At 39.1% G+C, this 21,918-nt stretch overlaps 1 protein-coding gene across 2 annotated transcripts in view; it reads left to right on the top strand.

Annotated features, from left to right (window-relative positions):
* The window catches only part of PIGK (phosphatidylinositol glycan anchor biosynthesis class K), a 134,411-nt gene that overhangs the window by 22,300 nt on the left and 90,193 nt on the right, over positions 1–21,918 (top strand). For both annotated transcript variants that reach the window (XM_070746184.1, XM_070746185.1), the window contains exons 8-9: positions 413–523; positions 3,989–4,161. In XM_070746184.1, the coding sequence (XP_070602285.1) occupies positions 413–523; positions 3,989–4,161 (284 nt within the window). The remainder of the gene's footprint in view (positions 1–412; positions 524–3,988; positions 4,162–21,918) is intronic.

The raw sequence follows: 21,918 nt of genomic DNA, 5'->3' as shown, positions 1-21,918 counted from the left end.
TGAGAACTTTGGTATATTTTATTGCATATCTTGAAGAGCTAAAAGCACTTCTACAGAACTGTGACACTCTCAATAAAGGATGAATTTTGAAAGATAAGAGAAGCAGGTAAAGGATTGCTGTCTTTCTCTTAGTCAGAACAGGTTTGGTAGATTGAAATATAAAGCTAGTGATACAGCTGTATATAGTTCCTTTCCAGCATATTCATATACTGTACAACATTCATATACAAGCATTTTGCTTAGTCTTATTTATTTGTGTTCTTTCCTGTACCACATAGTAGCTATTTATAGTTTGGGAGGTTAATCAGCTGTTGACAGAGGATGTAGATATAAGATTGTGTTGTTCAGTTTTCATTGGTAAACATTTATATGCAGTAAATTCTGTATTTATAACAATATTCTTTTTTTGAAGCATCAACCAGATCTTGGTATTGGCGTCCATTTGATGGATAGATATACATTTTATGTCTTGGAATTTTTAGAAGAAATTAATCCAGCAAGCCAGACGAATATGAATGACCTGGTAAATACTTATTGAACTTGCTATTCATTACACCACTACTGGAAAGCTATGTGTTTTGTATAATTTTACACAATTCTTTTACACAATTCCTATATCCCCTGTTGTCACTGTATTGCATCAAGTTGGGAAGAAAATATTTTTTTCTAGTTTTAAACGCCCAAAATGAGATTTGCTCAAATTAAATTAACCTTAAATCTGGGGTTTAAATCTACATTACTTATTAAAAATAATCCTCTTACAGCACAGGATCTCAGTAGTAAAGCTGTGTTTTTCATTACAACCACTATACATTGAAGGTTGAATTGTTTCTAGACGGTTGTATACAATGCTGTCCTTCAGTTCAATTATATTAAAAAATTATATTATGTAAGATTCAGAACATTGCATGGTTCTTGACTCAAGCTGAAAAACATATTAGCCTTGACGGAAGTAAAATGTAAGAATTAATTGCAGAATGTAAAAAGAACCATACATGATTGGTAAAGCATAAATCTCAGTGAGCAAATGATGTGACTGCCGTGGCTAATTAAAGAATCAAGTTTGCAGTTGCTAAGTAGATTTGTGGTATTGGAAAGGTCCTGTGTAATAGAGCAAATAATCTGATGATATGAGATAGCTCCATGGATTTGATTAGTAGAAGAGAGCCAATAGATCTGCCACTAGAAAGGATCTGCCCCCCTTTTTAAAAATAGTTTTTATTAAATATTAACATTAAAAAAGGGAAACAAACATAACAAAAGAGGTATATTACGTAATATGACAGAGTAATAATATATTATCGGATATAAATAAACACAAATATAGTAGGCATATGGAAAAGCAAAAAAGAAAAAGAAAGATATAGAAGGAGAGAAAAGAATGGAAAAAAGAAAAAGAAAAAAAAGGTAGAAATTGAAAGGAAAAAGGGGAAGTGGTGTCTGCAATATAGATGACACTTCGAAGTTGTACGACCCTTGTACTATCTGCCACTAGAAAGGATCTGGGCACTTTATGGCCTCCGGGCAGTTCCAACCTGGCTCTCAGCAGTGGGGGGCAGATTCTGGCGGCCTTGGGGGTGGAAAATCATTGGCAGAGGGTGGGGCTTCAATGTGTGAGCAATGGCAGGGTGTCAGTAGCAGGGAACGTTGTAGCCTTCCGCATCAGTCCTAGTTTCTCAGTTCCTTTTTACAGAAATACGATGCGAATGTGCCAATCAATCAATTAATCAATCAATCAATCACTTAACCAATCTCGTGTGGCCTCTTGGGAAAATTAATTACCTACTCCTGCTTGTGTGTGATAAATAACTAGCAACATTCAGAATCTAATCCTAAACGTAATATCCCCTCCCCTGAAATAAATTGCACTGAGTTGCTAAGGAATTTCACTCTGCTAGGCATGATTGGAAAACTTTTTTTCCCCATTTATTTGAAATGTTAATATGGTTAGAAGATTTAGGACCATACCTCTTCTGGAATCCTTCTCAAAATTGGAATTATGCAGCAGAGCTCCAAGTATTCAGTGGTGTGGTTAGGGTTAGAGTGCTATGTAGCAAATCAGTCTGCATATGATGAAAATTTTCCACTGGTGCCTAAGAAGAAGACTGACCATTCTTCCATGTATGATGTTTTATAACAGATTTTTCTACCTAAATGGAAATTCTGCATAAATGTGCAGCCAGGTGATATGAAGCAGCAATATTGGACATATCTATATATCCATATATTAATAGATAAGGATTAGCTTGTCTCTCAAAATCTTTCATATTATGTTAAGCCAAAGCTTCTGGTGCACATACTATCCTGTTTTGCATATTTGAGAGATGTCCTTTTTAAATTCAATCTTGCTTAACATACTATGCAAAAAGTTATATGAATAGATATATGAGATATAGAAAGATATATGAGTTGTGAATCTAAATCTCAAAGTCTTTTTTCGCATGAGAGAGCAGCTGTGTAAAACCATTTAGTATTGAAGTTTACAGATGCAATTGCAGGTTATCTTGTCACTAGAAAAGATGGCATCAGTTTTTCAGTAAAGAGCTCGCCTGGCCAGGCTTGATACTGATATAGAACTGAGTAAGCAACCAATGTTCATCTGAGAAAGAAGTTACATTATTAAATCTGAAAAAATCTATTTTTAAAGGATATCTAGGATATAATTTTGAGAATGAAGGATATATAGGTAATCATTTATTTACGATCATAATTGAACCTGTTACCTTTGTAAGTCACGATGCCATGCTGCCCAGTTAAGAGTGACCATGCCTGATTTTATGACTCTATTTGTGCCAGTGATTAGGGAATCTGGCAATGATCAAGTGATTGTCATTTGCTGCAAATGGCATTTTTTGCCATAAAGTGGAAGTAAACATGGTCTTTGGCAAAAAATGCCAGAAATCATGGTTATGTGATAGCAGGATGTTGCAAGCAGTTGAAAACATGTTGCCAGGCACCCATAATGTCATCATGTGACTATGGGGGCAGCAGCATTGGAATCTTAAAACTGGGTTGTAAGTAGATCTGAGTAGGTTTGTTGCAATTTTGAATGGTTACTACGTGAGCGATCGTAAGTTGAGGACTACCAGTATTATAATGAGAAACAGATCATTCCATTATGAACAAGTTAGTTTCATAAACTTTGTTTTTTCTGGATTCCATTAACGGACTAGAAACTACAGAATAAACAGATAAATAAAATGCCATCTTGAAATATTGTGAAAATGGGCCAGTGAATTAGAAATTTGCTGATCTCATAGCAGATCTCCAAGGACTTCAGTTTTAACAGTTTTAAATTTTACTTTATTTTTTGATATATAGGAGAACGTAGAGTTATTAACCCTGCCAACATTTCAAGATATGTGGGCCCATTAAATATTGCTGGATTCATTTCTCAATAGCACATGTGGAATAAATACATAGTTTTAGTATGACCGTGGAGTTTAGCTAGTGAAATTGTGAGTGGGTAGTTTCTAAATTAAATAGATAGATAGATAGATAGATAGATAGATAGATAGATAGATAGATAGATAAATAGAATTATGTCCAGTGCTTGAATATTCCATTCTTGCTTTGTTCTTTATACTTTTTGATTGAGGCAAATAGTCATTTTTAGAAACTGCTGATTTCCAACTAGGGTTTGATTGGTTTATAGGTAAATTTATTTTAATATGACACCAAATTATAGATTTCTAGAAAATTATTCAAATAACTGGAATCTGTAATTAGGAGAGGAAATACATATAATTTTGTAACAAAGTATCAGTGATAGAAATATGGTTTATCAGTTCTGTTAAATTAATCCTTTCACTGTAAAAATAAATCAAACGCTTTAGATTCTAACATTATTCCTAGTGGGAAATTGAAAAACCAAGCCACAAGTTGTATAGTGGTATTGGATGATCATTGTAGGGACAAACACCTAGTTGGGAACAGAAATGCAGCAAAGTTTTTCATGAAAATTTGAAACGAAATACCTTCTTTATAGTTTCAGGTATGCCCTAAAAGTTTGTGTGTGTCAACACCTGGACATAGAACAGATCTGTTTCAGAGAAATCCTGACAATGTCTTGATAACTGATTTTTTTGGGAGTGTACGAAAAGTGGAAATTACAACTGAGACAGTTTCTCTGGATCCTAATTTGGCACCTGCAGAGACAAGGTATTTTGGTTTATTTTTTTGAAGTCCGGATATTCATAAATGAATAAATGATAACAATATATATATCAATATATAAAGAGGATTGATCAGTACTGATAAATACCAGAATGTGTGTAAAACATTGGAATGACGTTACTGCAAAAAGATTCTAGTTGATGTTCCGGAAGACACTGTGTAACCATTCATTGGAGGGTTTTTTGTGTGGGTATATATTTTATTTATTTATTTATTATTTAGATTTGTATGCCGCCCCTCTCCGCAGACTCGGGGCGGCTCACAGCAAGATACAGCAAATCATGACAAATCCAAATAAATTTAAAATATTTAAAAAGATTTAAAAAGAACCCCATTTATTAACAAACACACACACAAACATACCATGCATAAATTGTACATGCCCGGGGGAGGTGTTTCAGTTCCCCCATGCCTGACGGCAGAGGTGGGTTTTAAGGAGTTTACGGAAGGCAGGGAGAGTAGGGGCAGTTCTAATCTCTGGGGGGGAGTTGGTTCCAGAGAGTCGGGGCCGCCACAGAGAAGGCTCTTCCCCTTTTTGGTTTTGTCCTTCATTTTTTGGGAACTGACGGAATAGAGGACCCAATGGGGTATGCATGATGATATTATACTGATTTAAGAAGCATCAAGAAAGTAAGATAAAATATTTAAAAACCTCAAGTTTGATACTCATGCTTGATATTCACGAACACTGGGAATCTAAAATTTATATCTCCCCCCCCCAAAAAAAATGTAATGAAGAGGATACTAGATGCTTGTCTGTCTGGAATTACAATCTACATTACATTCAGAATATATGAAGAGATAATATAAAATACCCAATACAGGTAGTCCTTGATCTAATTGGGTCCATACTTTCCAATGCTAAGTAAGGCAATTGTAAAATGAGTTGCTTCTGATTTACGACTTGTTCTTGGCAGGGTTGTGAATCTGGAGTTGTGAAGTGAATTTGATTTCTCCCATTGACTTTGTTTGTCAGAAACCAGCTGGGAAGATTAGGGTTAGGGTTGCTAACAAATGACAATCACATGACTTTGGGATGCTTCAATTGTCATAAATATATCACGAATACCAAGGTCCTCACATGATTGTGGAGATGCCATGACAGTTGTAACTCCGAGGATTAGTTTTAAGGCACTTTGTTCAGTGCTCTGGTAACTTTGAACAATCATTAAATGAATGGTTGTAAATTGAAGCACACCTGTATGCAGGTTAATAGTATGCCTTTTTTTGTGTGCTTCATTTTGTTGTACATTGTGAATTTTTATTTTTTTTAACAAATATTTGTGGCAATCCTGTATCAAGCATATCTGTTATGTTAATTTTCCAACAGCATTTGCTCAGATTCTGTTCCTGTGTCACATTTTGATAATTCTTGCAATTTTTGCAATGTTTCAGCCTTTTTCATTATTATTAATCAGATGATTAGCATTTTTATCAATTGTTTTTTAATTAAGGTATGTATATTTTTGGATATTAAGCTGTTGCAATTTAACATTTAAATGCACTGGGAAACAAAAAAAATTCATGTGACTTGCTTTATTGCAATATTCATTTATTGTGAAAGTCTGGAATCAAACTCAATATGTCCAACGTATGCCTGTATCTGAATGCCAGGGTATCCAATACCTACTGGGTGTGAGTATGTAGAACTGGAACAATCATTGTGGTAATTCTATATGTGTTTCCTCCACCACCCCCTTATAAACCATAAACAATTTGAGTTCTGGTTCAAAAACAGAGTTTGTGAATTCATAATTAAAATCAGTATCTTCAATGGAACAGATGCAAGGAGTGACAATAACTTTTATGTATAAATCAGTTTCTGTTTCTTGGAGACTCAGATTCATCTACTATAAATGGGAAATCCTGCAAGTATGCAGCAGAATTTGTAAGCATATATTTATATAGCACAATTGAAATACTGTATTGCCTCCGCATTTTTGATTGGTGGGTTTGGGAGAGAAATAAAAGGTAGAGAAAAGATTAATCTGAAGTATGTAACATTTATGGAATGTACATTTTCAGGCAACAAGCTGAATTTATATGTGGTCTTATGTTGCCATCTGTTGGGAGCTCTTGGGATAAAAAGTGTTTTTGTTCTATTCTATCTACAAGTTGGCATCGATTACAAAAATATGTTGCACATAAATTGCATCAACAAGGTTTCACATGTCATTTTTAAAGTAATTTATCTTTTTCAAAGTAATAATTAGATGTTTTCCTAGATCAGGCCTTCATTATTTTCAGAATGAAGTATTAACTTTTAATCTTGTTTATAGAATAAATTATGTTGTTTATTCTATTTAATTCCATCATGCTTTCAAGATACCTGCTTTTTATATTCCCGAAGTGACTCTATTAGGGGAGTAATCATTCAGTGCAAGCATGTATGGGAATTTCTATCTGGATCTCCTCAGTTTGAGTGTGACTCAAGGCAATGGCCACTATAACATTTCCTTTCTTTATTTTATATGTGTGTGGGGGAGATAAAGTAGGAGAAAAGCAAACATTTACCCAGAGAAGTACAAATAAAAAGATACAACAATGAGACATAAATAAATATCAAACACAAGTATAATGTTCACATAAAATATGAAACATGAGAAAATATATAACTGCTTTCAAAGGTGAAGCATACTGAAAACCCTGATTAAATGTCAATGTACCACAGTATCATCATCGTAGTGGGATGTGATGTAGATTTGCAAAACAGTCATTAAAGTAGATACCCTATCTTGCATAGAATTGCGTGAATATGCTTAGGGGTAAAACTAGGCTATGTTTATTCTTTGGACTGATAAGTGACTGAGATTATTTTATTGTTAGTAGAAAACATGTCATTTATTTATTTATTTATTTATTTACTTACTTACTTACTTACTTACTTACTTACTTACTTACTTACTTACTTACTTACTTATTTACTTACTTACTTATTTGATTTATATTTGTAGGACTAAGACTCATAATCTAGTCTATGTCTTCTCTGACTTACTAAGAAGTGCAATAAGAAAAACTCATTTGACCAAAGTTATAATGGGCAGCAGAGATCAATATCTATGTGCCCATCAAGTAATGAACCAGGCTTATTGAAGATTGACAATGTAAGAGGGTAATTTGGTAAATGACATAAATGAAATGAAATGAAAGAACAGAAAGTAGATATGTGTGCCTTGCAAGCCAAGAGAAAGGATGTAATAGTTCTAATCTGAATGATGAATACATATACTGTAATCTAGTTGAAATTTTAATTATGGATAAAAAGACTAAAATGAACATTAGTAAGCATACATAGGTATTTGGTATGATTTTAAGAATATATTTTTTTGAAATATAATGATTTTGGTCAATGATAGACAGCGTACCTCTAAGAAATCCTGTGTAAAATACATGCAAACTGAATATATTTGTGAATGCCACATTTTTACATTTAGAATTATTTAATTTTTGCAAGATTTCATTTCATGATCACAATTAATTTTTCTCCCTGAATCTGTAGAAAAATATTTTTGGATTTGTGCAGTTTTGTATAAACCACGCCTCATTTAGCAATGAACTTGTTTAGCGAACACAGAAGTTATACACTAATTTTTTGACCAATGCATGCAATTACAGCCAAATTTCATGCACATCTGTTAACAATGCATGCTGGAGTGAGAATAAGGCTGGCAAAGAGATTTATCTGAAAGAAATGACAGGAACCAGTGACCTTTTCAATATACAGTGGTACCTCTACTTAAGAACTTAATTCGTTCTGTGACCAGGTTCTTAAGTAGAAACGTTCTTAAGTAGAAGCAATTTTTCCCATAGGAATCAAAGTAAAAGCAAATAATGCATGCAAATCCATTAGGAAAGAAATAAAAGCTCGGAATTTGGGTGGGAGGAAGAGGAAGAAGAGGAAGAGGTGAGGTGAATAAAACAACTCCAGACCTTTAAGGCTTAAAAAAAAAGAAGGACTCTGAGGCGGTGAGGAGGAGCACGGGCCTCCCATACACCCGGCGCGAGGCTGCCTCCCATACACTGCACCAGAGACAGAAAACCAGGCGAGTGAGAGGGGGAACCTCCTGCTCCTTTGACCGAAAGGCTGCTGCTGCTGCTGCTACCTGCTGCCTTTTCCTTCCCATGCTGAAGGGCTCCCCTCTCCTCTCGCTCGTTCGCTTTGTAGCTGGCACCTTTCCTTCACTGTGGTGACTGCTCGGTTTGGCTGAAGACGAGTTGATCTGGCTGGGACGAAGCGCCCCCTTTTGCCTTTCCGTGCTCAGATGTTTATTTATTTATCTATCTATCTATCTATCTATCTATCTATCTATCTATCTATCTATCTATCTATTATTTGGATTTGTATGCCGCCCCTCTCCAAAGACTCGGGGCGGCTCACAACAAGTGATACAATCATGAAAATCCAATTAATTAAAATATTTAAAGATTTAAGAAAACCCCCATATACTAACAGACACACACACAAGCATACCATGTATAAATTAAACGTGCCCAGGGGAGATGTTTAATTTCCCCATGCCTGACGGCAAAGGTGGGTCTTAAGGAGTTTACGGAAGGCAGGAAGAGTAGGGGCAGTTCTAATCTCCGGGGGGAGTTGGTTCCAGAGAGCCGGTGCCGCCACAGAGAAGGCTCTTCCCCTGGGGCCCGCCAACCGACATTGTTTAGTTGACGGGACCCGGAGAAGGCCCACTCTGTGGGACCTAATCGGTCGCTGGGATTCGTGCGGCAGGAGGCGGTCTCGGAGATATTCTGGTCCGATGCCATGAAGGGCTTTAAAGGTCATAACCAACACTTTGAATTGTGACCGGAAATTGATTGGCAGCCAATGCAGACTGCGGAGTGATGGTGAAACATGGGCATACCTAGGTAAGCCCATGACTGCTCTCGCAGCTGCATTCTGCACGATCTGAAGTTTCCGAACACTTTTCAAAGGTAGCCCCATGTAGAGAGCATTACAGTAGTCGAACCTCGAGGTGATGAGGGCATGAGTGACTGTGAGCAATGAGTCCCGGTCCAGATAGGGCCGCAACTGGTGCACCAGGCGAACCTGGGCAAACGCCCCCCTTGCCACAGCTGAGAGATGGTTTTCTAATGTGAGCTGTGGATCGAAGAGGACGCCCAAGTTGCGGACCCTCTCTGAGGGGGTCAATAATTCCCCCCCCCCAGGGTAATGGACGGACAGATGGGGTTGTCCTTGGGAGGCAGAACCCATAGCCACTCCGTCTTATCCGGGTTGAGTTTGAGTCTGTTGACACCCATCCAGGCCCCAACAGCCTCCAGGCACCGGCACATCACTTCCACCGCTTCGTTGACTGGGCATGGGGTGGAGATGTAAAGCTGGGTATCATCGGCATATTGATGATACCTCACCCCATGTCCTTGGATGATCTCTCCCAGTGGTTTCATGTAGATGTTGAATAGCAAGGGGGAGAGGACCGACCCCTGAGGCACCCCACAAGGGAGAGACCTCGGAGCCGACTTCTGACCCCCCACTAACACCGACTGCGACCGGCCAGAGAGGTAGGAGGAGAACCACTGGAGAACAGTGCCTCCCACCCCCAGCCCCTCCAACCGGTGCAGAAGGATACCATGGTCGATGGTATCGAAAGCCGCTGAGAGATCGAGGAGCACCAGGACAGAGGATAAACCCCTGTCCCGGGCCCGCCAGAGATCACCCATCAATGTGACCAAAGCGGTTTCCATGCTGTAACCGGGCCTGAAACCCGACTGTCGGGGACCCAGATAATCGGCCTCTTCCAAGGACCGCTGGAGCTGGAGTGCCACCACCTTCTCGACAACCTTCCCCATAAAGGGAAGGTTGGAGACTGGACGATGGTTATTAAGTACGGCTGGATCCAGGGAAGGCTTCTTGAGGAGGGGGCGCACGAGCGCTTATTTATAGAGTGTTGGAAAGACTCCCCTCCCCAAGGAAGCGTTGATAATCTCCTGGGCCCAGCTCCGTGTCACCTCCCTGGTGGCCGAGACCAACCAGGAGGGACATGGATCCAGTAGACAGGTGGCGGAACTCACAGCTCTAATGGCCATGTCCACTTCATCAGGTGTCACCAGATCAAACTCCTCCCAGACAGGTGGACAAGTACGTGCCCCAGTCACCTCGGCTGACTCGTTGTCAGTCGACTCTGTTTTACAATTGGAGTCGAGGTCGGCCCGGATCTGAGCGACTTTATCAGCGAAAAACGTGTTAAACTCCTCGGCACTACTCTGCAAGGGCTCCCCAACTCCCCCCTGATTAAGAAGGGAGCGGGTCACCCTAAACAGAGCAGCCGGGCGGGATTCCGCTGATGCAATCAAGGCGGCATGGTACGCGCATCTTGCCGCCTTGAGCGCCACTTTGTAAGTCTTAATAAAAGCTCTTATAAGTGTTCGATCAGATTCAGACCTACTCTTCCTCCATCGCTTCTCTAGACGTCTCTTTTGGCGTTTCAACTCCCGGAGCTCCTCGTTGAACCATGGGGCTCTACGGGGTCTAGCGCCACGGAGAGGTCGCAAAGGCGTAATCTGGTCAAGAGCCTCCGCAGCAGCCGTATTCCAGGCCTCCGCAAGAGACTCCGCCGAACTTTATTCCCTCTCCAAGCGCCTAGAGAAAGGAAAACGCTCCGTTCGCTCTGGGCTGCCAAATCCTCCTTAAGTGCCACCAAAAGGCTCCTCTGGCAGCCCAGAAAAGCCCAAGATGGCCGGGATTGAAGAGGGAATGGCAGGAAACTGGCTGGGCCTTCATGCCACTCCCAAATTTCTTGGGAAATTTTTCTGGGCTCGGGTTCTTAAGTAGAAAATGGTTCTTAAGTAGAGGCAAAAAAACTTGAACATCCGGTTCTTATCTAGAAAAGTTCTTAAGTAGAGGCATTCTTAAGTAGAGATACTGTACATCCCTCCCTCTCTCCCTCCTTTTCATTTAGCAACCATTTTGCTTAATAACCTAGTTCTTTGAGTGGTGAATGAAATCATTAAATGAGGCGAAAGTGTTTGTATGTGTGTGTGTGTATGTGTATTTTTCCTCCTCTTTTCTCAAGTGATTGGTAATACCTAGTATTTCCCCCAATATTTTGCATTGGAAAGCTTGTCAATATCACTGAATAGATACAGACCTCATAGTTATTCTCGTTTTTCAGAGTAGTTTTCTCTGAAAACCTCAAACTTCACCAAATTACTGTTTAAATAAATTTAAAGGGCAAAGCAATTAGCAGTGCATTTTTAAAAAAATGTTTATTTCTCTTACAAGCTGCATTTTGCTGTGGAGATTGACTCATCTACGAGATGTTTGATTGTATGTTAGTGTAATTCTAGAGATGTGAGGGTTTTTAAAAAAAGTTTCATTGAATTTAATATGGCTTCATGTGGGATGCTGTTGGGGCAGTCCAGAAAATCTTTCTTAGGAGCAATTCTGGGAAACTTTACAGCAAATACAGTACAAGAAATCATGAAGAGGCCACAATTCCATTTTTTGGACTTTAGCAGCCTTTTAATTTTGTCTTTTCCACTTTTGCTGCTAATCCATAAATTGCCTAATTCCATGCATCATGCCACACAATGTTATTTTGGAGGAAGGAAGCTGTTCTTCATTAAAATGCTGTTTAGCATCAATATTTCAGCACCAAAGTGAATTGGTGTGGAAGAACTGCTTGCGGGTGTGTGCATGTCTTTGGTGGCATGCAGTATATTAAATAGGTTTAGAAGGATGATAAATGGCATAATAAGGAACAAAATTCTTATGAATTTTGAGGAATTCATGAGGAAATGTTTGCATAATATTCTGAGTGAGTATTTGTAAAAATACACAGGTAATCCTTGATTTACAACAGTTCATTTAGTGATCATTTGAGGTTACAACAGCACTGAAAAGAGTGAGTTATAACTCATTGTTTTTCACATGACCATTGTAGCATCATGTGATCAAAATTCAGCTTGGCAATTGACTCACATTTATGACTGTCGCAATATCCTGGGATCATATCACTTTTTGAAACCTTCCGACCAGCAAAATCAATGGAGAAGCCAGAGTCAATAATTGTGTTAAGTGCAGTGATTTCACGTAATAACTGTGGAAAGAAAGGTCATAAAATGGGACAAAATGCACTTAAAAGCATTTCACTTAGCAACAGAAATGTTGGGCTCAATTCTGGGCAGAGGTCAAAGACAACCTGTATTAACCCATTTTGAGCATTATGGAATTCAAATGTTTATTGTGATGCCTGTGTTTGTAGAGTCCTTGGTGATCTCTGAGCTTGATTGTTTATTTGTTTTTGCAGATGTAGACTATCATTAAGTGTTGTACCTTATGATTTTTGACAAATGTATATTTTCTTTTATGTACATGAGACAAATTCTTTGTGTGTCCAATTACACTCGGTCATTAAAAAATTACATTCTGCTCTGTTCTGTTCTATTCTATTCTATTCTATTCTAATTCTAATCTACTCTTCATTATCAATGTAAGTAACATCATCAGCCCTTGAAGGTGGTGAGGTTTGCTCTTTGTTATATACAAATGGCTTGCCCTGTCAGAGTTCTTGGTGATTTCTTGATTAGGCTGTTTATTTATTGTGTGTCTAGTATTAATCTTGGTGTTAATCTCTTCTTATCTGGGTATTGATTGCTGGTCAGGAGGTGTTTTAGTTTTTTTAATTGTCTCTATTGAATGTCTGTGTTCTGAGGTCTTGGTAGCTTAATTGGGTTTTACTGTGATCTGACCAAATGTTTCCAAATTAATCAGGAATTATGTGCTCCTTTAACATTAATATTTATTGTGACTGTGAATTAGCCTTTTTAAGTCTGGCAATAGCATGGGTAAGTTCCTGTAGACTTTCAGAAGTAGTTTGCTGTTATTCCTTCCTAAAGCTGGGAGAAAGTGACTGGCTCAAAGTCACCCATTTGGTTTTATACCTAAGATGCGACTAGAATTCACGTTGTCCCATTTTCTAATGTGATGCCTTTTTGAAACCAAAAGAAAACAGAGGTCAGACTAAACATACTGTAAAAATTGGAAAGCATAAAAAGTTTTTTTAGCTAAATCGTGGAAATGTTTCAGAAGAGATTGCAAAACTAATGTCTTAGTGACCAAGGCAAATGAGATACACTCCGAATAGTTTCTCTACATGCTTCACTGTATACAAAAGTAGGTCAAATTCTTCCCCCTGGAGCAAGTAGTTAGCAAAACATTCTGTTCTATCCCTGGCTTCTTCCTACTGGGATGGAGGGAAAGAAAACAATATTCTTTTGCTGTGGTGCTTTGCTTCTGACTGCTATTCTTCAAAGGAGACCCTGTACCAGTGTCAATTCTGCTTCACAATCAGGATGAATGATGGAGAGAAGTATGACCATCGTTTCTTTTCCTTTCCTTCAAAGCCTTCTGCACCCTTTACTGTCTATACCGCCTTCATGTCCCTCAATACTTAAGCTGAAATTCCTAGTGTATTGAGATTTATTTACTGTATCCTAGTAACAAATGCTATGTTCAGTTCCTATATCTAACCCAAAGTCGTATTTTGTGAAATGGGTGGCTATACAAATTTGACAAATAAATAAGTCAGAAGAAATACTCCCTTAGAACTTTCATGATTTAAGGATCTCCACAAAAGCGAGTTTATATTGAACAAACGTCTTCTTTTTTGTCAGTCTAGTGAAAATACTCAGATTTATACCAATGTGCACAGTAAATGTCTACCCCAAACAACGTATGTGCGGGTGTGTGACAAATGGCAGTCCAATCTCTTCTTGAAAGTCTCAAGTGATGAAGCTTCCACAACTTCCAAAGGCAAGCTGTTCCATTGGTTGATTGTTCTCACAGTCAGAACGCTCCTTCTTATTTCTAGGTTGAATCTCTCCTTGAGCAGTTTCCATCCATTATTCCTTTTCTGGCCTTAAGGTACTTTGGAAAACAGCTTGGCCCACTCCTCTCTGTGGCAGTCCCTGAAATATTAGAACACTGCTATCCTGTCTCCGCTAGTTTTTCTCTTCATTAGACCAGCCATGCCCAGTTCCTGTAACCGTTCTTCATATATTTTAGTCTCCAGTCCCCTAATCATCCTGGCTGCCCTCGTTTGCACTTTTTCTAGAGTCTCAAGATCTTTTTTATAATATAATGACCAAAACTGGATGCAATAGTCTAAGTGTGATCTTATTAAGGCTTTATAGTGTGGTATTAGTCCCTCATTTGTTCTTGATTGTATGCTTCCATTAATGCAATTTAAGATTGCATTGGGTTTTGTGGCTGCTGCTGCATACTGCTGGCTCATATTTAGCTGGTAGTCCACTAAGACTCCAAGATCCCTCTCACAGTCACTGCTATTATAGGTATACTTTTGGTTATTCTTACCTAAGGGTAGGACTTTGCTTTTCTCTACATTGAATTTCATTTTGTTAGATAGGGCCTAGTGTTCAGGTCTGTCAAGATCCATCTGATCTTCAGCCTATCTTCTAGGGCAGTGATTTTCAACCTTTTTTGAGCCGCGGCACATTTTTTACATTTACAAAATCTTGGGGCACACCACCAACCAAAATGACACAAATTAAATAAATAAATACATACATACATACATACATACATACATACATACATACATACATAACCCCCTCGTATATACAATCCCATGTAACATCCCCTTATAAATACAGTCAATCATCAATCATCCCTACTCAAATTTATATCTCATTTCTGGGTACTTCTCCTGTCTTTCCCCCTTTTCTCTCTCATGTTTGTCATTTCTCTCTCTTCCTCCCTTTTTCCCTCATTCCTTTTCCCTCTCACTTCTCCTCTTTTTCCATCCCTCTCTCTCTCCCCCCCTTATGTATGTGTGTGTATACACACTGGAACCATTTCCAAAACCAGTTGAGGGCTGGGGTTTTTTCTCTTTTATTCTTTTCAAAAAGAGGTGTGGGCTGGGGGGGCATTTCTTATTATTTGGGTGCTTTTTACCATATGCTTCAAGAATCACCCCCTCTCTCTCTTTTGTTTCTCTCTCCTCTCATTCTCTGCCTCAATAATTTCTCCTTTTTTCTCCCCTTTTTGTTCTCATTTCTCTCTCCTTTCCTCTCCCTATCTGTCTTTCTTGCTTTCTCTCTCTCTTGCTATCTCTTTTTCTCTTATTTTCTCTCTCTCTCTCTTGTTCTCTCTTACTTTCTTTCTCTCTCTCTTGTTCTTTCTCTCTCTTTCTCTCTCCCTCCCTCTTTCTCTCTTTTTCTCACTTTCTCTCTTGTTTTCTCTCTCTCTCTTGCTTTCTCTCTCTCTCTTGTTTTCTTTCTCACACTCTTTCTCTCTCTTGTTCTCTCTCTTGCTATCTCTTTCTCTCCCCCCTTTCTCTCTCTCTCTTTCTCACTTTCTCTCTATCTTGCTGTCTGTTGCTGTCACTCACTCTCGTTCTCTCTCCGTTCTTCTCAGCGGAGGCTGGCGAAGGTGATATTCAATGTCGGGAGCGCGCGGGCGGTTGCGCGTGCTCCCTACCCCCCTGCTAGCCGCTCGGAATATTCAAAATAAGAAAAGCCTTCACCGGCGAAGGTTTTTCTTATTTTGAATATTCCGAGCGGCTAGCAGGGGGGTAGGGAGCGCGCGCAACCGCCTGCGCGCTCCCGACATTGAATATTACCTTCGCTGGCCTCCGCTGAGAACGGAGAGAGAACGAGAGTTGGGCCATTTTTTGTCTCCTGCGTTCCGGGTGCGGGAGGAGCCACGCTGAAAGGCAGGAGACAGCGGAGGAGGAGAGGGGGCGGGCGGGGGGCAGCGCCGAAAGGCCGAGGGGGCCGGAGGCACCGTGGGGAGGCAGGGGCGGCCGTGGCTCCCTTCCCTTCTGCTGCCGGCGCCTCCCCGCCCCCCCGCGGGCTGGCAGGGAGATGAGGAGTGCGCTTTCGGGGAAGCGACGGTGCTTTGGGGAAGCGACGAGAAGCCATGGGCGCGAGGGGGCCGACTTTCAAAGCAACCTTTGCCGGCCTCCCGTGGGAGGGTGCCAATAGCGGCGGCGGCGGCGGGGGGGCAATAGCGGGGGGGGCGAACCACCTCGCGGCACACCTGACCATGTCTCGCGGCACAATAGTGTGCCGCGGCACACCGGTTGAAAATCACTGTTCTAGGGCAGTGATGGTGAACCTTTTCTCCTCGGGTGTCGAAAGGCTATGCCTGTGGGCTATCGTGCATGTGCGAGTGCCGACATTCATAATTCAATGCTTGGGGAGGGCAAAAACAGGTTCCCTCACCCCCCCGGAGGTGCTCTGGAGGCCGTAAACGGCCTATTTCTCAACTTCTGGTAGGCTTCATAGGCTTGTATTCTGCTCTCCCCAGGTTTCCCTAAAAAAACCCCTCTGTCATCCCCCCAAAGGCTCTCTGGAAGCAAAAACACCCTCCCAGAGCCACTGTGCAAGTCAAAAATCAGCTAGTCAGCACACACATGCATGTTGGAGGTGAGCTAGGGCAACGGCTCGCATGCCAGCAGATATGGCTCCGCATGCCACCTGTGGCACCTGTGTCATAGTTTCGCTATCACTGTTCTAGGGTGTTATCCAGACACTCATATTCACACCAGAGCTCTTTTGGAATCGTCTATATTTTTCAAAAGTGGAAAGCAGTCTTCAGAACAAAAAGGTGAAGCCAGTTGCAAATTTAGGCTGCAGGCAATACAGTTTTGTGACCATTTGTGCTATTTTACTACTATTAATTTAGAGGAATCAGATTAATATATTTCTTAAAATTATTTGTTTTAGATCTAAGTGAGATGCCTTTATTTTGCCAGAAGATGGCAGCTATGCCAAGCAGAATATTTCAGTTGAATCTTATTTTAAATTAGAGGATTCTGGCAAGGTTGAAGGCACTGTGGAATTAGATTGAAGTATTAAAAACAAAAATTAAGGAATTTTATTATAGAAATAAATAATAATGATTGCATTATCCAATCACACAGTTTTATGCAAACAGAACAATGGTTTGGTGAAAAATTGGAGCAGTGAAAATTGAAGATTGGTTTTACAAGGAAAAAAAAGTTGCTATTTAATGAAGTTATTCCAGTTCAATTGATCAACATCAACTATGGCAATAAAATTGCAGTAGAGCAGTATGCTGTTATGTTAGAAAGACGGGATAGAATTGATTGCTTTTCTATTAATCTTCAGATCTCTCACTCCACTTTTTTAATTACAGGGAGCATAGTGCTGAATCCCATTTGGGTTCACACATCAGACTAACAATGAGATATCTAAATTAACAAAATTTAGAACTATTCTGTGTTTGACAAAAAAGATTTACCTCTGCAATGGCTAGGAACTACAGAGTAGGTAAATAAGATTTAATTGATCCTTGGGAATAAGGATGTGAACCTCTATTTTCAGTCATCAGACCATCTCTTGCAATCTTGTCCAATAATGTGGTTCTTTCACAGAAAACAGAAAAAATGTAAATCTCACAAGACTATCAATATTTGCAAGATTTTGGTGACTTCATTTCCTTTCATGGGAATGTAGATACCTTGAAATCTTGACTTGACTTCTGAAATACTTCTCATAACTTATATAAATATTGCAAACATTTATGAACTAATATAATATTTTAATTATTTAAAATGTTATATTTGGAGGAGTTGCAGACCCTGATATCTATTGTCAGAAATGGAATAGTATACAGTGGTACCTCTACTTACTAACTTAATTCGTTGCGTGACCAGGTTCTTAAGTAGAAAAGTTTGTAAGAAGAAGCAATTTTTCCCATAGGAATCAATGTAAAAGCAAATTATGCATGCAATTGGGGAAACCACAGAGAGGGTGGAGGCCCTGTTTCCTCCCAGGAGATTCCTAGAGAGGCCCCATGGAGGCTTCTCTCTGCCTTTTCTGGCCCTGTTTCCTCCCAGGAGATTCTTAGAGAGTCCCACAGGCTTCTCCCTGCCTTTTCCGGCCCTGTTTCCTCCTAGGAAATTCCTAGAGAGGCCCCGCAGAGGCTTCTCCCTGCCTTTTCCTGCCCTGTTTCCTCCAAGGAGATTCCTAGAGAAGCATCACAGAGGCTTCTCCCTGCCTTTTCCAGTTACAATTTTGGACGCTCGGGTTTGTAAATGGAAAATGGTTCTTGACAAGAGGCAAAAAAATCTTGAACACCCGGTTCTTATCTAGAAAAGTTCGTAAGTAGAGGCGTTCTTAGGAAGAAGTACCATGGTACTTGTATTGTCTTCTTACATTCTTTGCCTTTACTGTAGTTTTGCCATTAGCTTTGGAAGAAACCTTTGGAAGAAACTATTCCTTTTTTCTTTTAAAAGAAGCTCATTTAAAGACTAATGAATTTACATAAATAGTACAAAAATCTTTATTCGGCTCTTGAGCAGCAGCATGGGATTCTTCTTGTATGGTGAAGGATGTTTTTTGTAGCACATAAACTGATCAATAATATTTTGTATATTTATCTAGTTATGAGATTAGGTCATCCCAATTAGTTAGGAATCTGGGTGTTTGATGAACCATAAAAAAAGTATAAATTAAGAATTGCATTATGCATTACCTTTGAAAAGTGTTTGGAAACTTCAGATCATGCAGAATGCGGCCCCGATAGCAATCATGGGCGTCCCCAGATATGCCTATGTCTCGTCAACACTCCGCGGCTTGCACTGGCTGTTGATCAGTTTCCGGTCACAATTCAAAGTGTTGGTAATGACCTATAAAGCCCTACATGGCATCGGACCAGAATATCTTCGGGACCGTCTTCTGCTGCACGAATCCCAGCGACCGATTAGATCCCACAGAGTTGGCCTTCTCCAGGTCCCGTCGACTAAACAATGCTGTCTGGCAGGACCCAGGGGAAGAGCCTTCCCTGTGGCGGCCCTGGCTCTCTGGAATCAAATCCCCCCAAGGATTAGGACCGCCCTCATCCTCCTTGCCTTTTGAAAGCTTCTGAAGACCCACCTTTGTCGCCAGGCATGGGAAACTGATATACCTCTAACTATTATGGTTTATGTATGGTCTGTTAGGTTGTGTGATTGTTTTCTTTTTATAAAAGGGTTTTAAATTGTTTTTAATATTAGATTTGTACATGGTGTATTGTTGTTGTAAGCCGCTCCGAGTCCTTGGAGAGGGGCGGCATACAAATCTAAATAATAATAATAATAATAATAATAATAATAATAATAATAATAATAATAATAATAATAATATTTGTATGCCGCCCCTCTCCAAGGACTCAGATCGGCTTTTAATAATAATAATAATAATAATAATAATAATAATAATAATAATAATAATTAAAAAGAGTAATCTGGACCACACGCACCCAACAATTATTTAAAAAACTCAAAACGTCATACAATACTCCATTATCCACTCTTTCCCAAGAACCAGGTTTTAAGAGTTATTTAAATAGGATCAGGATGGCAGCTGTCCAGATTTTGAGGGGAATGACCACTTCCCAGGTTCCACCAGATGATATTGTTTAATCAATGGGACCTAAAACATACCAAAACTCTCTTAGGATATAGAATAGAATTTTATTGGCCAAGCGTGATTGGACACATAATGAATTTGTCTTGGTGCATAAGCTCTCAGTGTACATAAAAGAACATTATGTACATTATGTGGGATAGGCAGAAACTTTAGATGATAAAAAGTTGCTCATATAAGTAGGTCTTTGCCCGCTTGCATCTTGACTAACTAAATATGTGAGGTATGAACTAGATGATGCAGAAATATGTTTAAGAGAATATATTAGTTCATGGTTGAGCTGTGAAATCCTTGGTGTTCTCTGAGCTTGGTTGTTTGCTTGCAGCCATTTCATTACCCAACCAGATAACAAGCACTGATGTTTTCAGTCAGGTAATAAAGCATTTATTTGCAAGCAAACAACCAAGTTCAGAGAGTACCAAGGATTTCAAAATGCATTTTTTAAAAAATTGGCAGTTTGTTTAGAAGTGGTAAGGCAAACAAGTATAACTTTTCCTAATCAGAATGTCTCCTTAAATGTCTGCTATTCTGTTGCAGATTCCTCCCCCAAGAACTCCGACTTTTAAAGAGGAAATTTTAAAAAGGAGACTTTTAAAGAGAAAAATAAGACCCCAGAGGATGTAAGGATGCAAGATAGCAACCCCCCCCCCCACAAATCCTAATTATTTTATTCTTTTGTATTTTATTTTGAGAATAGTGTGTATATCCTTTGCAAATCAATAAGGGCAATGTGCTTCTCTTCAGCAACCATTGAAAGATGTATTCGGAGAACTGTGCTCAAACATGCCAGGAATAATTGATGTACTGGTAGTTTTTTTTAGCTGGACAGCAATCATCTTATTTTAATCTGAAAAATAGAAGAGACAGGGGAAAAGCTGGATGATTACATAAGATTGCACTTAAGATTTAATAAACCCTGTTCACCAGAGTACTACTCAATTAATTATTTTAGGATATAGAATCTCGTTAGCCTGACTGATGAAGTAGTATTAATATAAACTCAGTTCTTTGGGAGAGCCATAAATGGGATCACTTTCTAGGGATTTTCCCCCCATGAAGAAGTCTTCTTTGGCATACAAGAAAATAGATAATTGCATTTGAAATTTATATAATAAAAGGGAGAATCAAAATAATTTCCTTTTTCTCATGTGGTCATGTTTTCTTAGGTTTTATTTTGTTTTTAATTTAAAAAAGCCAAGTGACTCCTTTGGCTAACTTGCCATTTGACCGCCTTTCTGTAATGTACCAGCTTATTCATATGACAATTAAACTGGTAATTGAAATCACTACAATGCAATTTGGTGCATATATTTAAGATATAATTCTGTGGTTAAGTTTCTATGCCTGTTTTCCAAAGCGGTCAGAAAAAGAAATTATAAAATAGTCTGGTTTCCATATAATACTGAGCTGGATTTTGTAGGCGCTTCTGCATGGCTGAACAAATCCATAAACTTATATTTATCCTTTGCTTTTCCACTGCTGAAGGGAAATGGTTCCTTAATTTAATCTGTACTTTCTTCTGAAATATTTTTTTTTACTTACAATGTTACATTCATGAAGACATCATCACATATAGCATGACTTACATAAGATGTCATGATGGCATTATAGGCAGTCTTTGGATTATAATCATTTCTTCAGCGTCCATTCAAAGTTATGATGGCACTGGACAATGGGGATATACAGTGGGTCCTCATAATTTTAGCCATTGAAATATTTCTATAGTCGTGTTATTGAGATCCGGGCACTTATTACCTGACTCACCACATTATCTAGTGCGAAGTAGATATTAATGCCCCTGTAGGTCTATGTTCTTGATCCTTTTGTGTGCCATTTTAATTGATAAATGTAAATGTAGTCAGTGGTATACAAATGCCCTTGGATATACAAAGACAACAGAATTCGAATTTGAAGTTGTCTGTATTAAGTTAAAAAATTAAAGCTCCCCAGTGCCTTATTTTCCTGGGAAGTACAGTTGTTCACCACATTTTTACCTTTAATTAAAACAGTTCTTAAGACTACTTTTTTCACTTCTTTGTTGCATTAAATTTGATTTCCAAATTTAAGAGTTCAACAAGAGATTTAAAGCTGAGACACTTATTTTAAATATATATTATGCAATTGAGGGAGGGAGTTCTGTTCCATGATTTTTTTTTCTGTCAGTCTTTATTAATCCTTCACATTTGCACAGAATACTTATTAGTTTTGCCATTTCCAACCTGTAATTCAGTTTAACCTGCAATGATAAAGCCTGAAGGTCCCAGCTATATGCTTCTAGGCCAGTGGTGAATACCTGCCGGCTCTGTCCAGATCACGTATACCAATAGT

Source organism: Erythrolamprus reginae, chromosome 3, assembly GCF_031021105.1.
Source record: "Erythrolamprus reginae isolate rEryReg1 chromosome 3, rEryReg1.hap1, whole genome shotgun sequence".
NCBI classification, from domain to species: domain Eukaryota; kingdom Metazoa; phylum Chordata; class Lepidosauria; order Squamata; family Dipsadidae; genus Erythrolamprus; species Erythrolamprus reginae.
Note: the sequence above shows the minus strand (reverse complement) of the source record. Positions and strands in the feature narration are given on the sequence as shown.